The sequence below is a fragment of the Balaenoptera physalus genome (genome assembly GCF_965194825.1).
Source record: "Balaenoptera physalus genome assembly, chromosome: 6".
NCBI lineage: Eukaryota > Metazoa > Chordata > Mammalia > Artiodactyla > Balaenopteridae > Balaenoptera > Balaenoptera physalus.
This window is the reverse complement of record NC_138885.1, coordinates 122,932,396-122,947,817: the sequence shown is the minus strand read 5'-3', so window position 1 is coordinate 122,947,817 and position 15,422 is coordinate 122,932,396. Positions and strand designations below refer to the sequence as shown.

Here is a 15,422-nt window from a genome sequence, read left to right as displayed (position 1 = left end):
CACCTCCAACACACGCAGAGCCAAACCCCCAAAACAAGGCCAATTAAATGAACAAACTTATATCATTTCAACACCCCCCTACTCCTACAAACGCCACGGTTTCTGGTGACAGCTTCTAATGATTTCTTGAGTGAAATACAGTATCAGTGGGTTACACTAGGAAGTTATCTAGGAAGCTTTTTTTTTATTGTTATGTAGTATACAAAAATGGGCCAACTTGGCTGCATTTAGGGTTCATCAACCATTGCAAATGATTCTTCGAATGTTTTGGGTTTGGTAAAACCTAAAACACATTTTGCCAAGCACTTTTCCTCCTTAATTTTTCAAACTGTGTATTTTAGGGAAAATTTGATCCATATGGTTTTGATTCATTTACTCTTATATCATTGACATTTTTTTTTCCTACGGAGCCATTTGATATCCAAGAAGCTTTCTGAGCCTTTCCTACGTTCATTTTAAGCATTTTCCTCCTTAAAAAGAGGAAGTCCTCTTTGTAACCTCAGAGGCTATAAATTTTGAGTACTCTCTCAATTCAGCAATACTTAAAAATACATTTGGTATAAATCTGGATTATTATGAACACATTTTATGTTTAGAACAGATGGGCAGATTTTCGTTTCTGGTTTATGAGTGAAACCAATGATAAAATAAGAAAATAGGCTTAAATTACAAAAAAAAAGTTTTGTTATAGACAACTTTTAACTGTTATTAATAAATCTCCACAGTAAGATCTATGCTCAGAGGCCTCATTTCAAATTTTGGCCAGGTCTTGTGTAAGATGTAATTGAATAACCAGTACACCTGTCCTATTTCATGGATAATCTACTGAGGAAAGAAAAAATTCTCATAAAGATTTGTGTACCAGGCTTAAACATGCTTGAATGTTTGCTCACCACTCAGCACCTCAGGAACAAAGAGTAGGTCTGCAGATCTCATCAAGTTTATCGACCATTCATCTGTTAAGTCTGGTTGAATCATCACAGCTTTGTGGGGATGAGATACTGCCTCTGAAACAGACCCGAGAAAGAGCAGATATATCTTTACACTAAGGAGATTGTGGTTAATGGTGGAAGACGTTAGGATAAACTTTTGTTCTTATTCACGTTTTATAAAAGAAAATTTTTAACTCCACCACCCATCCAGTTACTTTTAAAGAATAATATTAAAATTGAGATTATCAGTGTGTAATGTATGTAAATTGCATATTTGGTGTCAGCTACGCTTATTAGGCAGCTTCTCCATTTCATGCATATATGTATTAGACTGTCGTGGTTCCATTTCAAATCAGATTTCAATTGCTCAGCACAGCTTCCTTTGACAAACATTTGTTACTCCTGAAACTTACTAGGGAGAAGCATTTAAGCATTAATATGTGTACACAGAACTCAAGACTGCTTTTGATTTTGCTTGTCATTTCCTGGACCACAGTGTTCACAATTATCTCAAATTCCTTCTCTGCAAGGCAAGATGGAGGATCTTTGCCCGTCGAAGGTGTGCGGTTTACTACACATCAGTTTGTTATGCGAATGGGGTATAGTCATTAAGAATGGTTGTGATGGGTACTTTTCTGTTTCGTATAGAGAGAATATCCTTTTCACTGTGGTATAGCAATTCCTTGGTCTTCTTTAGTACTGTTGATACATGTAAAAGCAGTAAGATTTACCCTGATGGCAGGGCCAGTTCCTGTTTCAGGAGAGCTATTTTTCTGGACAGTTTGGGCACACATCCAGAAGCTACCTGATGCCAGGCCATTTGTTTTGTCCATTTCACACACAGGTTGCAGATCCCGTGCCCTCAACCTACCTTTATCATCGTGAAGAACCAGACAAACAGGTGGCCTGCCACCAACTCATTTCCAAACAAAGGCACTACCTTTTTACAATTTCCAGAAATTCATCTGTGGAAGAAAAAGGAGTGCTTTTGATTAAAGAGATTGATTGGGTGTCAAACAAAGCTTGGACAGAGAGACATTCCGTACAAAAGTGGCAGCCTCTCCGAAGCTTCAGCCTCTTTCTGTTTCATTTCTAAAGCAATTCATGAGCTCAAAACCAGGGCTGCAGAAGCCTTTTACATGTTTATGAAGGCTCAAGGATGTTTATGATCATAAATAAGCCCATTTCAGCTACACCAGAGTAACCACTGGCCATTTGCATGTTTCCATTCCGCCATATTAGGTTTTCAAGATATTCTGCTCCGTGGTGAAAACATTGTTGCTAATCCATTTGTTGAATCAGCGCAGGCTGTAATTGACCTGGTGCCTTTGGTTTTTCTCCGAAGGCTGTGGTTGCTACCCTTAAAGAGTATGAGGAGAGCCCTGGTTTATGTCAGCTCTAGCCACAGCCTCTTGAGTTCGTTGGAGAATTGTGAGAGAAACAAGTACTTGGCCAGAATCTCTTTTTTAAAGAAAAGGAGGGAGCAGCAACCACCAGTGACTGAATCTTACATCATGTCACTGAAATGAGCCACCAGAAAACCTTTCTTGCTGAATTAAATTTTTTGTGTGAATTAAATTGATTTAAGTAGAAATTCCATCAGCTACTTTCTCTTGTACATTGGACGAAAACTGTAACAACCCCAAGGTTTTTAGGCCCATTTGAATTCCTTTAGCCATTGAAGAGAAAAAATTGAGTGTGATTGCTTGGTCTATAACTAAGCTACTGGAGTAAAAAGTTTTTCTTTTTCGTCAGTAAAACGTAGGAAACCCGTGCTGAATTCTAGTGTGAGGCCAAGGGTCTGAATCAACCCTTTATATGTGGTTGGAATGCAATGTAAAGCTTTTAATTTATTACTGCATTTGCAAAATGGCAATATCTATAGAAATCTCAATACTTGCATATTTATTCAATTAGAGGCTGAATGTGTGCTTTGTACTGCAGACACAGAAGACCGGATTCAGTCATTAGTTGTATACTATTTTTTTTTTTTTTTTTAAAGAATCTGTCTCTGCAAAACAGTCTGGGTTTCATCAGAGGTGTATATTTTTCACTGTATAGTGTAATATTTAAAAATTCCTCTTGACATTTAGCTAGAGTTCAGTAAACTGGAGTTTCTGAGATTAGTGATTGCGTTGTCTCCACTGATCAATGGAAAGGATGGTAAATTGGGAGACCCTTTGAGATAGTGCATTTTGTAGACTCAAAGGGTTGTGTTTCTACCTTGCAGGGAATATTTCTGAGCTGTGAGATGACTGGGCAGACTGTCCTCAGCCCTGAACTAATGAAGGATGCAGGCATTATTTGAAGAAATAACCATCTTTTCCCCCTCCACGAAATACTGATGTCTCATTTTGGGCAGCTTGCCTTACAAAATCTAATTAAACAGCTGCCGATTAAAAAAACCCTCTATATCACTTCTCGGCCTTTTGGCTAAGATCAAGTGTAAAAACCCTCTAAAGAGCTGACCCTCTATATATAAGATTCCAAGGGAAAATTTCTAGTTCAGTATGAACCCTTCTATGACACTTGTAGGCAGAATTTCTTGTTTTAGTCTCTGTTGATGCCACATTAGTGTGTTTATACCTAGTTAAAATTCATATCACACTGTATTATAACATATTGAGCCCCCTTTGGACCATGAGCTTCTAGAGGCATGATACTAGGTCATAATCATCTTTGAACACCCAGAAACCAAACAGTGTCTCATAATAAAGGCTTGTTCCCCAAAGTGGGCTCTTTGGAATAGTGGTTTGGGGAAAAAGGATTTTGAGTCAACAATTTGGTAAATATTTCAAATTATATCCCTTTATCTTTCAGAGTCCCAGTGCACATTAGCCTACTAAAGGCTCTGACAAGTCTTGCAGCATAGAAACATGTTTGTTTAACTCAGTGTTCTCTAATTTAACTGTGGATCTCTTTTGTTGAGTATCAGACTACCAAGTTTTGAGGAACATTTCCTAGGAAGTGCTGAATGAAAAAAATGGGTAGAGACCCAGCTCATGATTTGTCCATTTCTAGAATTGTTCTTTAATTTTTTTTCACTAGTGAATGTTTCTTCAATTTAATGTCTGATGTTATCTCCTGCTTCAATACACTGTCACCCTCTGCAAGCGACCTTAGCAGGAAAAAGCGTAATTTTAAAGAAGAAGCTATAAACTGCTTATTAATGTTTAGACAGGCAGAAAAAGGGAGTAAAAACAGAGAGAATTCCTGTTTAGTGAACTGACGGCCGTGTGGGTGTAACTCATTGATCTAAGCAGGAACCCCAAAGTCAAAAGCACTAGATTCCAGCACTTAACAGCCACTCACTAGCTGTGTGTCTTCAGGCAAGTTGCTTAAACTATCTCAGCTTCTGTTTCATCCTCCTGTTAAACTTGGGAGATATTGAAAAAGAATCACCCTATAGAGCTACGCTGAGAAGCACAGCACTTTAAAAGGACTAAATACATTTTGATGAAGTGATAAAACTGCTTGTTGCGACAGAGCTCTCATTGTTGTTTGCTGAAAAATATCACGCAGGCCCCTGACAAAAAAGCATACTTTTCTTTGTCCCTGATGAATAAGGCAAATGTGGAAGCTGAATACCATCAAAGGAAAAGCAGTTTCTTGGTGCACTGGAGTATTTTAAGGTATTCTACTCATACATTTTAAAGACCTAAGGACACATATTGGTGTCCATTCAGAATGCAGTCATTGTAATGCTCCCGGGATAATATGCTCCCCAGAAATACAATGTACAAAAATTGGTTTTGTTTGAGTAATTCAGATCACAATAACATGAGAACCCACTACACTGAAAAGAAGAGGCAACTGTCCTTCATTCCATGGGGCTAAGAGTAGGGAGGGGACAGGGTTGTCCTATTGTTTCCTATTCTTGTTTTGATTTATTGAAATGTAATTTTTAAAAAATTATTTATTTATTTATTTTTGGCTGCATTGGGTCTTCGTTGCTGCATGCAGGCTTTCTCTAGTTGTGGTGAGCGGGGGCTACTCTTCGTTGCGGTGCGCGGGCTTCTCACTCCAGTGGCTTCTCTTGTTGCAGAGCACGGGCTCTAGGCGCACAGGCTTCAGTAGTGTGGTGCACGGGCTTAGTTGCTCCGCGGTATGTGGGATCTTCCCAGACTAGGTCTGGAACCCATGTCCCCTGCATTGGCAGGCAGATTCTTAATCAGTGTACCACGAGGGAAGTCCCTTGAAATATAATATTGACATGAACTCATTTTTAAAAAATCTAGAGTCTAGCTTTGATGATACTAGATACCTCAAAGGCAGGAGAATCTGATGAACGCTATACTTCTCTCTCACCAGCAAAAGAGAAAGGTAGCGAAAACAACAGGTGCAATAGCAAGGTTTTAGAAAGTAAGGGGCAATCTAAGTAATTTTGATTTAATTGATTGGGGAGTATTCCTTTTATCACTAAATTACAAAGACTCTATTTTGTCAAGATCTGTAGGAGCAGATTTAATTTCTGTAGGTCAAAGAACTATGTACATGGCCTCAGTGTGGGCCCTGGATGTTGCCAGCTACTTCAAGTTGCCTGGGAATAGGAGACATAGCCACTGCCCAATTTATGATCAAGAACACAAGTAAGTTTTCACGTGGAAAAGCACTGCAACATCTTTATTGGTCCAGTGTCCCTGGAGTCGGGAAGGTGGGGGAATTAAAGTAGGTAGGACTTTAGCTTACTGGAATAGTAGCTTCTGGTTCTTAGAAGGCTGTATTCTCAGATGTTGTCCCATATGTATAGAGTTGTTACAAATTTCCATGCATCTTAAGTGAAAGCTTATTCTGCCTTAACACAAAACCTGTGAAACAGGGCAGAAAGCACTTCCTGAAGGGTAAGTTCATTCTCAGACTTTTGCAAGGCTGTGCACTGCTTTCCCATAGTTAATAGAAACAATTTTCCTGATATCTACTCGTTAAATCAGTATCACTTGATCTTTTCAGTTGGGGCTCTTTTCTCTGTCCTGAGGACTTATCTTCCTTCACATGAAGAGAAGTGTAGGGAAGTTTCTCTTCTGTAATCTTCAGGCGTTTAGTAGATGGAGTCTTATGACACGGACTTTGGGCAGCCACAGAAATATTTGCCTGCATCACACATGATCTGGAAGAAAGAAGAAATTCCACTGTTGAGCCGGGCAAATTTTTTTCTCCCTCAGTAGCCTGGAACGTCTGCCCTCCACACGGTTGTAGTATTGGGTGGAAGGGGAAGTTTTGGGGGAATGAAGATACAGTGTAGCCCAGCATCCCTATGTTTCAGAGGGGCAGTGTGGAGGTCCTTCTTTCTAAAAGGTAACGTGGACACCTAGGTTATTGTAAAGTTCTGCGTGAATCTCAGACAGAACTGGGCAGTTAAGATTCAGCAAGGTATGCATTTACGAATGGTTATTAGGGTGAATCAGCCCTGCATTTTCTTGAACGCAGGCTTAGCTTATGGGCAATTAGAGATAAAGTTTTAAACACCATCTCACTGAAGTACTGTGGGATGCCCAAGTGTAGAGCTTTTCCCTTTCTATATTTGGAATCCTAGGTCTCAAGAGGTCAATTAATATTTAGCAAACGTGTCCAGAAGTAGTCATGAAATTAAACCAATATATATGCTTAATTTTCTACAGTCATGTTTTTGAAATGGTGATAGGTTTGAGTGGTTACTCTTCAGAGGGCTGCTGTTGTTTCCTGAAATGAGAAGAGTTAACAGCAGGTAATGTCATTCCTCTCAGAAACAGTTTGAGACTCCCTGTGTTAAGTGATGAATGAGGGTATCTGACCCACATCTGTTTTACATTAGAATGGAACATTGCCCTGACATCGTTAGGAGCATTTGTCAAGATTCCCTGGACAGAGCTTCTGTAAATTACATGCTGCAAATGTGTCAGGGTCAGATAAGAGGATATCATTAACTCCCCCAAGTTTACTCAGGGCTCTGTCAGTCCATCTTAATATGCTAACAGCCAACAATTTTCCCTGAGCCGTTTTGCTAGATTTTTCATTCATAGAAGAAAAAATATGTATGCTACACCCTAACCCCCCCAATATCACACATGTTCTTTTCTCATAAATCATATTAATTGTAGACATGGTCACAAAGCATATTAAATGCAGGCATGCGTAAATGAATTAAAACATATGAGAATTTTATTACAGCCCATGGTGGGTCTAACATAGTCAAATACCAACTGTATTAACCATGCTTTTTCATTTAGGTGAAATGAGCTTTTTCTTAATGGGCTTTATTTTACTGATAATAGATGGACACGATATGATTGTTCATCATTGTCTAGAAGTAAACTCTGTATGTGTGTGTATATGTATATATGTCTCTTGCAAGCCATTTCTATGCTAATTTTTTTGCCTAGATTTATATTTTAGTCATCAGTCTCTAAAGAATATTGCTATCCATTTGACAGCTTAGGTCTATTGAGAAATAGGTATTCTAAAGAATCAATAAAGTAAAAGTCATTCTGTAACTTGTCACAGAGCTGGAGATTAAAGCACATATAGCACTTAGAGTTTAACTGAGAAGGTACTCACTGTGCTCTTTACAAATAAAACTTGGAAATATATGCACCTTATGAACCACACTTGTCTGACACACATACTTTTTCATCATGTGTGAAACGTAGCTACTTTAAAATGTTAGCTAAGGATTAAAATAAAAAATAAGTGTGTATTTAGCTGGACATTTTACATGCACTGGTTTTCTATCTGGTTAGGTAAAGGTCAGCCATGCCCTTCCCGTAACTCTGGGTGGGTGAGAAGGTCACCATCCTTACCTTGCTAGAAACTTCTGCCTTCAGGCAACTTCCCTCTTACAGCTTTCAAACAGACAGGGCCAAAAAATCTAATTATTTAGATGCTAATCAACTGCAGGATAATTCCTAAGGCATTTGAATCTGAAGACAACATTTTCAGGAAAATCTCTGCTGTTCAAGTTTAGGGTTAGTTACAGCCTCAAAGATACAGTCGCTGATATCTAAGCATAACATAACTCCAGTAGTACCCGTATCGGAAAAAAACACTTGCATAAACATTTGAATTTTTTGTTTGGTTGTGGAAATAAATTATATCCAAATTTTAAAAGTTTATAATCATTAGACTTTTGAGAAAAGTGTAGAAGCTATAAAAAAAACCCTTTATGTCATACAAAGCTGTAATTCACGATGGGTTTCTAAAATGCAACTAAATGTGTATTATTAAATGTTAAATCAGAAAAGCATCTGATTACTTAAGAGCAAAAAAGAAAATAAAGACATGAACCAGGGTTCCTGCTAAGGAAAAAAAGAAGCACCTAGACGTACACCATAATTTGCTAAATCATTTTAGATTTCTGATAAGCTCTGAGCACTTTCAACTGATGGCAAAATCATAACACTTAAGCCAAGACGGATATTTTCCAGACACATTGTTTTAAATGTAAATCTTAACTTGACTCATAGTGTTTTATCTTTTATATTTAATCTTACAATAGGAAAATTAATTCAAGAGAAATATGGCATGAAGCAATTGTAAAGAGTTAGTTTTTCCTGAACCATATAATCTTCCAATCAAGATATAAACAACTTATTTGGAATTCTGAAACTTGAGAATGAGCTTAAAAAGATCTTCAACAAAGTCTCTAATAAAGGGAATGACTGAGGAACCAGCAGAAGTCCCACTTCACGATTCTAAGGCGTGAATTTGTTTTTAAAGGTTATCCATAGAACAATTTAGAAACGGTGTCTGGGAAATGTTTTGGAGGTAACAATTTACTGATATACTTAATAGATTTTTTTTTCCAGATGCCTCACCTAAGAGTTGTACTCAACTAAAAGTTAAAAAGAAAAAAAAAAATCCTCCTCCCACCTCCCTTCCCAAGGAGACAGAACAGAGATCTTTATAAAAGGAAAACTTTTCCTGTTCATTTCAGTTCCTGGACTCATCTGACATTTAATAAGAATGTGATTGATGTTCAGTAGACAGAACTGATTAGCCCTGAGTCTATTTCTTTTCCTGTGAAATTGTTTGTGAAAACCAGGCAATTGTGTTTCTCCTACCTCAAATTAAAAAATAAAATAAAATCGGGCAAAAATGCCAGCCCTGTAATAGAAATAGCTTATTAATGGCTTATGAGGAAAAATCCCCCACTTTGCAACCAATGGAGATTTTATTTTAGGCTTTGAATTACAAATTGCTGTAGGAAAAGCTTATATGAAAGAGATCCTGACAATGTTCTTAAAAAGAAAATATGACTGGAAGACATTCCATGACCATATTGGGGGAGTTCTAAGAAGTCTGTTTACCAACTTTGTGCAGCAGAAAGAAATTTCCATAGCTTCCCTTGAACCACATTAAATAGCAAAATTGCTTTTAAAGAAATGTACATAAAAATGTAATGGGACCCTTCCATAGAGATTTGAGGTTTTAAATTATGTTAGGGGAAAGTAATGCATTTTGTATTGATATAGTTATTTTTCTCTTCCAACACATATTTCCTTTTTAATTTTTAAATAAGAAGCTGTTACAACGATGTACATTTCTCAAGTTTTCTCAGTGTGAAATATTGAAATAAGTTGCGTTAGTTGTCATTATTCATTAATTTCCATTTCAGAGCAAATGTAGGGAAGTATTAGTGCCTCTTTTCCCATCCTCATCCAATTCTTGAGAAAGAATTCATGATTACAATGTGTGACCATCACAGTGGAAAGAAAAACTCGTGGGAGAATATCTGTCTCTAAGCAAGATAACGGGTCTCTGGTCCTCTTTATTTCCTCACATTAGCTTCCGCAAGTATTGGGCTGCTGAGCTAAGGGCAATTGCTAAAGCAGGAGCTATCACTAGCTTCCGGTGTGTGACAGTCAAAATAGTGACAGGAAGATCCATCAAGCATCCCTCTTATTCCATTCACACAGCAGCCATCCCTCCTGATTGGATCATGAGCTGGGATGTCTTTAGGACACTGTGCCCTGGCACCTTTAAGGAGCTATCTTTCTCTTGCCCTAGAATATAGCCTTGGCAGATGGTACTGTATGTTCTCCATCCTCCAACAAATATATTTCAAGGTCTTCCTGTCCTAAGGTATTTTCTAATTCAACAACTGCAAAAAGTTGCTACGTGAACATCATAAGCTGAATTTTGCTTATAGGAAGGACTCATTTCTTCTCTTTTAGGATCTTCATGTTTTTTTCCTCCCATGGACAGAAATATTGCGGCCTTCAAAGTTATGCAAACAAGAAATATATGGCAGAGGATTAAAAAAAGTTTATCACAAAAATGTACATATAGCTCATGGGAGAGTGTGCATGTTTTGAATAAAATTCTTCTATTACTCTTCAACTGTGACTGTGTATAGAGTATTCCATTTCTTCCTTAAAGAGGTATACCATTAACAGAATTTCAAGTAAGTATCTTCATGGAGGACACTGTTAAGAATATATTTCCTTTTTATCCAGTACCACTGGATATTTTTCTTTGAATTTATACAGTTACAAAGTTGCTTTTTCTAAGTGCTTTTTAAAAAAACTTAGCACAGATTATTTACACAGTAAAATATTTGTGCCCTGTGCCATAATCCCCCTTTCATTAAAAATATCACATTTTTAATATTTTAATTTTCCTTGTCCATTCTTGCCCATTAGACCAGTACACAGAGAGGTACTCCTGATTGGAAAGGAGTGTGTTTGGCCCTGAGCAACCTCTACTTTAAAGACTTCTCTTCTAATAGACGTTCGTAATTTGGGCTGAAAGAAAATATTTAATAAATTAGTATATCAATTGACATTTATGAATTTTCCAAGTATATACTGCAAAATCATCTACGTGAACTCAAAGAAAGGCAAAAAAGAAAAAAAATATATAGATGGAAGAACATTCAGGAAATAAATGCATTTGGGGCTATGTTCAGGTTTTTTAAATGAGAAAATGAAGTAATTAACTTACTGTAATCAGCAGTGTATGAGAGCCCCATGTTCTGGTGACTTTTCATCCTCCTTTAGCTGTGACTCCTATTCTTACTTTACTCTGTGACTCTCACTTTCCCCTAATCCCCAATAAAACAAAACTATGCTCGGAAACATACAATTTTTTTTTTTTTGGAATATAAGTAATTTTTAGAGATTTTGAAAAATCTCAAGCTCAAAATTTTGATCCCTTGGAATGTCTTTAAAAATTTGGGTAAAACTGTGTTGCTTTCCCCACACCAGCCCACCTTCCCATCTGCTCACGCATAGAAGAACTCAAGTGAAAGGGAGACAAGGAAATGAAGAATAGAGACTTGCCGGGGTGGGTTGGTGAGGAGAATCATGGCTTGTTAAAATGGAGGAAGAAAGGGTAATCCATAGAAGGTGGTGAACAGATTTTCTTTTGTTTTCTCTTTTTCTTTTTTTTGGGTCTTTTGGGGCTAATTGAAGATGGATCAGTTTAAAGCTTTATTTCAAGAAGATTTTGTTTAGCTATGAGGATTATGCAAACCCTTCCCAAAGGGGATTGTGGCCTCACTGGTTTTGGAATCTAATTTAGGAAGCTTTCTGGAATGTGAGATTCATCCCTCCCTCCTGCCTTGCTGGTACCCCTCCATCCAGGATTCTGTGGCCTGAATTACCTTGGTGGATAACCCAAGACCTACAATCAGGGTTGAGTTTCATTACTGCCCTCTCATCTTGCTCTTATTTGTACACTTTAATCTCCATATGCTTCAAACGTCTTAAAATACAACAGAACTAGGATGGAAATATTGTGCAGTGGTGGGTCCCCGCATTGAAATACTTTGTAAGCAGGTGATATTTTCTGGAAGCTCTTCACTCAGCAGTCGATTTCTTCTGCGATTGCTTTTTGAGTCCTGCCGCTGACTTGTATGAAGTTGAGAAAAATCACTTCCTCTCTTGGGTGGCAGTTTTCCAGCTGCAAAATTAATTATCTACTTGCTTCCATCACAAGGTGTTGTAAGGGTCAGCGAGCCTGTGTTTGTGAAACTTGTCACCGTGCTAATCGGAAAGTTGTTCTGTTATCACAGTTTTGTTTTTTTAAAAGTTCGCTTGCTCTCCAGGGTTATTTAAAAAACCGAGCAGACTTTTTATAACATGTTTGCATTTCAGGCTTTTTTTTTTTAACACTTCTTATGAAAATGTTAGTTTAGAGAAGAAATGAAAGGCTTAGGTAATGGGGGCAGTTATTTGGAGAATCATTTACCATTCATTCATTCATTCATTCAGTACCTAATATGTGCCAGCACTCTGTTAGGTGCTGATGGTATGAAAATCGGTAGATTACTCCCCTCAGAGCTCTCATAATTCAAAGTAGGTGACCAAGTACTAATTACACAGTAAGAGGGATGGGGAAAATGCAAGGGAATATCAGGGAGGATGTACTAATTTCTAATTACTGAAGGATGGCCAAGATGGGGAGTGGAGTTTTTGTGAGAGGGAACTCTATGAAAAAAGACACAGAGATCTCAAAATACACAAAAAGAATTTGATTTGGATTCAACTTAAAAAAAAAATAAGCAAATGCCTGTTTAAAATGACATGTGAAACTCCCAGTTGTAATACATGGTTAAACATTATTCAATATGAACAGATATAATTTCTTCCTCCTTCCAACCTTCTGTCCCTGTGTCCCTCCTTCTTTGAATTTCCAGTATGATTTTATCACTAGGGGCACGGTGTCCTCTCTCTCCCACCCTCTCTCCTTTCTTCTTTTTCTTTTCCCTTCTTCCCCCACCCTCCTTCCCCTTTCCGCCCTCTCCTTCTTTCTGAAACTGCAGTCAGATGTTATCACTGGGCATGATGTAATATCTCTGCCACTTTGAATGGAGGTCACCGTCTTCGGGACAGCTCTTCAACAGTAGATTTCCAAAGAAGTAAAACTTGGCCTTTTGCAGTTATCCTTTCAGCTACAGGCTAGGGTCTGGTCCTCCCTGCATTCTCACTTCTTCCTAATCTGCCTGTTTATTTTAGGTAATGGGACTCCTGACCAACCACGGTGGGGTACCCCATCAGCCCCAGACCGACTATGCGCTCTCGCCTCTCACTGGGGGCCTGGAACCTACCACGACGGTGTCGGCCAGCTGCAGTCAGAGACTAGACCATATGAAGAGCTTGGACAGTCTGCCAACCTCTCAGTCTTATTGCCCACCCACCTATAGCACCACGGGCTACAGTATGGACCCTGTCACAGGCTACCAATATGGGCAGTATGGACAAAGTAAGCCTTGGACTTTCTAGGGAGTGATTACTCCTGGAAGGGTGAAACACTTTAACTCTTCCTTGAGAAAGCGGAGCTGCCAGCATGATTAAGCCTTCCATCCTGGTATCAATTTTGTGGCAAAGCCAGCTGGTTGTTCCAGCAAGGGCTTCCCAGTATAATTATTTTCTTAACCAATGTCAACAACATCTTGCGGTTATTAATTGCTGAGACGTGAAAGCTGATTGCCACTAGGTAAAACACAAGGGTTGGCCAAAATGAAATAACCTCTGGCATTAGAAACACATGTTCTTAATGAGGTCAGCTCAAGGATCATATGGGGTATAATCCCAAGGACACAGAGTTCTGTCAAACTTGTCTTAGGAATAAAAATATTCGTCTCGATCCTTTGATACCTCGGTATTAAATATGACATTGTCAGCCTGTAGCTGATTTTGCCCCTTGCTGTGAATTGTCCCAGCCTGACCTGAAAAGCTGCGTGTGTTTCCTTACAGGTGCCTTTCATTATCTCAAGCCAGATATCGCATAAGTGAACTGTCCACTTGGAGCTTAAACTGGCCCTGTTTCCGGTCTCCACAGCCTAGACGTGAAGAATCTTCTCAGAAAAAATAAATCACCCTCTTGGGGGGCAGTCTCGACAGGAGACAAAGAAGAATGATTGATTTTCTTTCTCCAGTAGTTGGTTTCAAATTCTTTTGAACGTGTTGGACAAAAGCAGTGGAGAAAAGGAAGATCCGGAACAATAAAAGACAAATGCAACATTTTAAGGCAATGATTTAACATGGCTACATATCAAATATCCCAACTCGCTAGTGCTGATGATGAAGGAGCTAAAACATTCCATTTGTGTGTGTGTGTGTGTGTGTGTGTGTGTGTGTGTGTGTGTGTGATTTATCTTGACTGGTTTGGGCAAGCACAATGTTCTGAAAATATAGTCGGAGAATAAAGTATAACAAGTTTGATGTCCAATGCTGACACTTCTACAACCTTAAAACTGCTCACTCCATGAAGCGGGAACGGAGGAATCCTTGACTTTTACACACTGGAAATGGATATAAAAATAAACGCCACCATTTTTAGGAAGTTAGACTAGATGTAAAGGACCTCCCAAATAAATTATTTGTTATCTTTTCCTCATCTGTAACTCAGTTGTCAGTACATGTCCTGGATGGACACGTCTTGCTAACAGGATATGGGGGAATCAGAAGAAAAGCTTGTTTTCTTTCTCAGTGTGGGAGAGGTGTGTGACATTTGCCCAATTTAGTTTCATTTGGAAGCCAACCTGGGCGGGGGGAGGGCATGGTGGAGAAGTGATGTGCATTCCCACAGCTGCTTATCAGTGTGCAATACTGTGTACCTCATGGATGCTTTGGCAATGGCCAGGGCCATAGAAACAGAATCAGAACTATATTTTTGCAGGTGCTTTATTTTCGCAGCCCATGATTCATTGTGGTAGAATGCAGTGATGTTTGCCATTTGCTGGACAACCAATACCCGGCTTGCTCCTTTTGATTAGAGACCATGTTTGAGAATAATGCTTTTAAAATGACTTCGTTTACATTCTTCTCTTTTCTATGAAAGGCAGGGCAACACCAGAAATGTCCATGTGGCTGTCATGTACTTTTAAATTATACAATAATACCTGAAATTGAAAGATGATAGGAACTGAGGTTTACATACGTTTGTGTGGTGACATTTTAGAATGTCAATAAATTTGTTTTTTGAGATGTTAAGAGGAACAGGAAGGGGGAATGCAGTGTTATTTATTTCTTTCTATTCTTGGAACCATGAACGAGGTAGGCACAAATACATTCCTTTTAGAGTTAAGAACTATGACGTAGTGAGTTAGTGAGACTAGACATAGTACTGAGTTTAGTTCCTACGTTGGTCTTAGGGGGTGATGGATCAAGAGAAGCGCTATCTTCGTGTTGCAGCCTCAGCCAACAACAATGTGTTGTAAAAATGTCTTTCCTGTAAAAAATGCAGTAAATATTTACTATTTATAATGAATAAACAGTTATGAAAACTTGCCCAACACTGCTTTTTTGGGGGAACTGGTGAATGCGGTATTAATAAAAACTTGGCAATCGGGAACCAACAAAGCATATACTTCACTTCTAATCTAATGCCTTTTATTTTTTAACTTATTTTTTTAAATATTAAATTTCTTTTATTTCTTTACCTAGAAATAATTCTACATCAAATATTGGTATATACTTTATCATTATCACAAAAAGTTATTCTGGAATAAGAAGGAAAGGCAATCTCAAAATTCATCCACCAATTATCAGGATGTTCCAATGACCAAAT

General features: G+C 38.3%; 1 protein-coding gene across 4 annotated transcripts in view; it reads left to right on the top strand.

The window, feature by feature from the left end:
* The window catches only part of PAX3 (paired box 3), a 96,275-nt gene extending 81,134 nt beyond the window's left edge, over nucleotides 1-15,141 (top strand). For 2 of the 4 annotated variants that reach the window (XM_082464667.1, XM_082464666.1), the window contains exons 8-9: nucleotides 12,866-13,112; nucleotides 13,607-15,141. In XM_082464667.1, coding sequence (XP_082320793.1) covers nucleotides 12,866-13,112; nucleotides 13,607-13,641 — 282 coding nt within the window. In that variant the 3' untranslated portion in view covers nucleotides 13,642-15,141. The other 2 variants (XM_082464669.1, XM_082464668.1) reach the window with 2 other exon arrangements.
* Nucleotides 15,142-15,422: the final 281 nt, after the last annotated feature.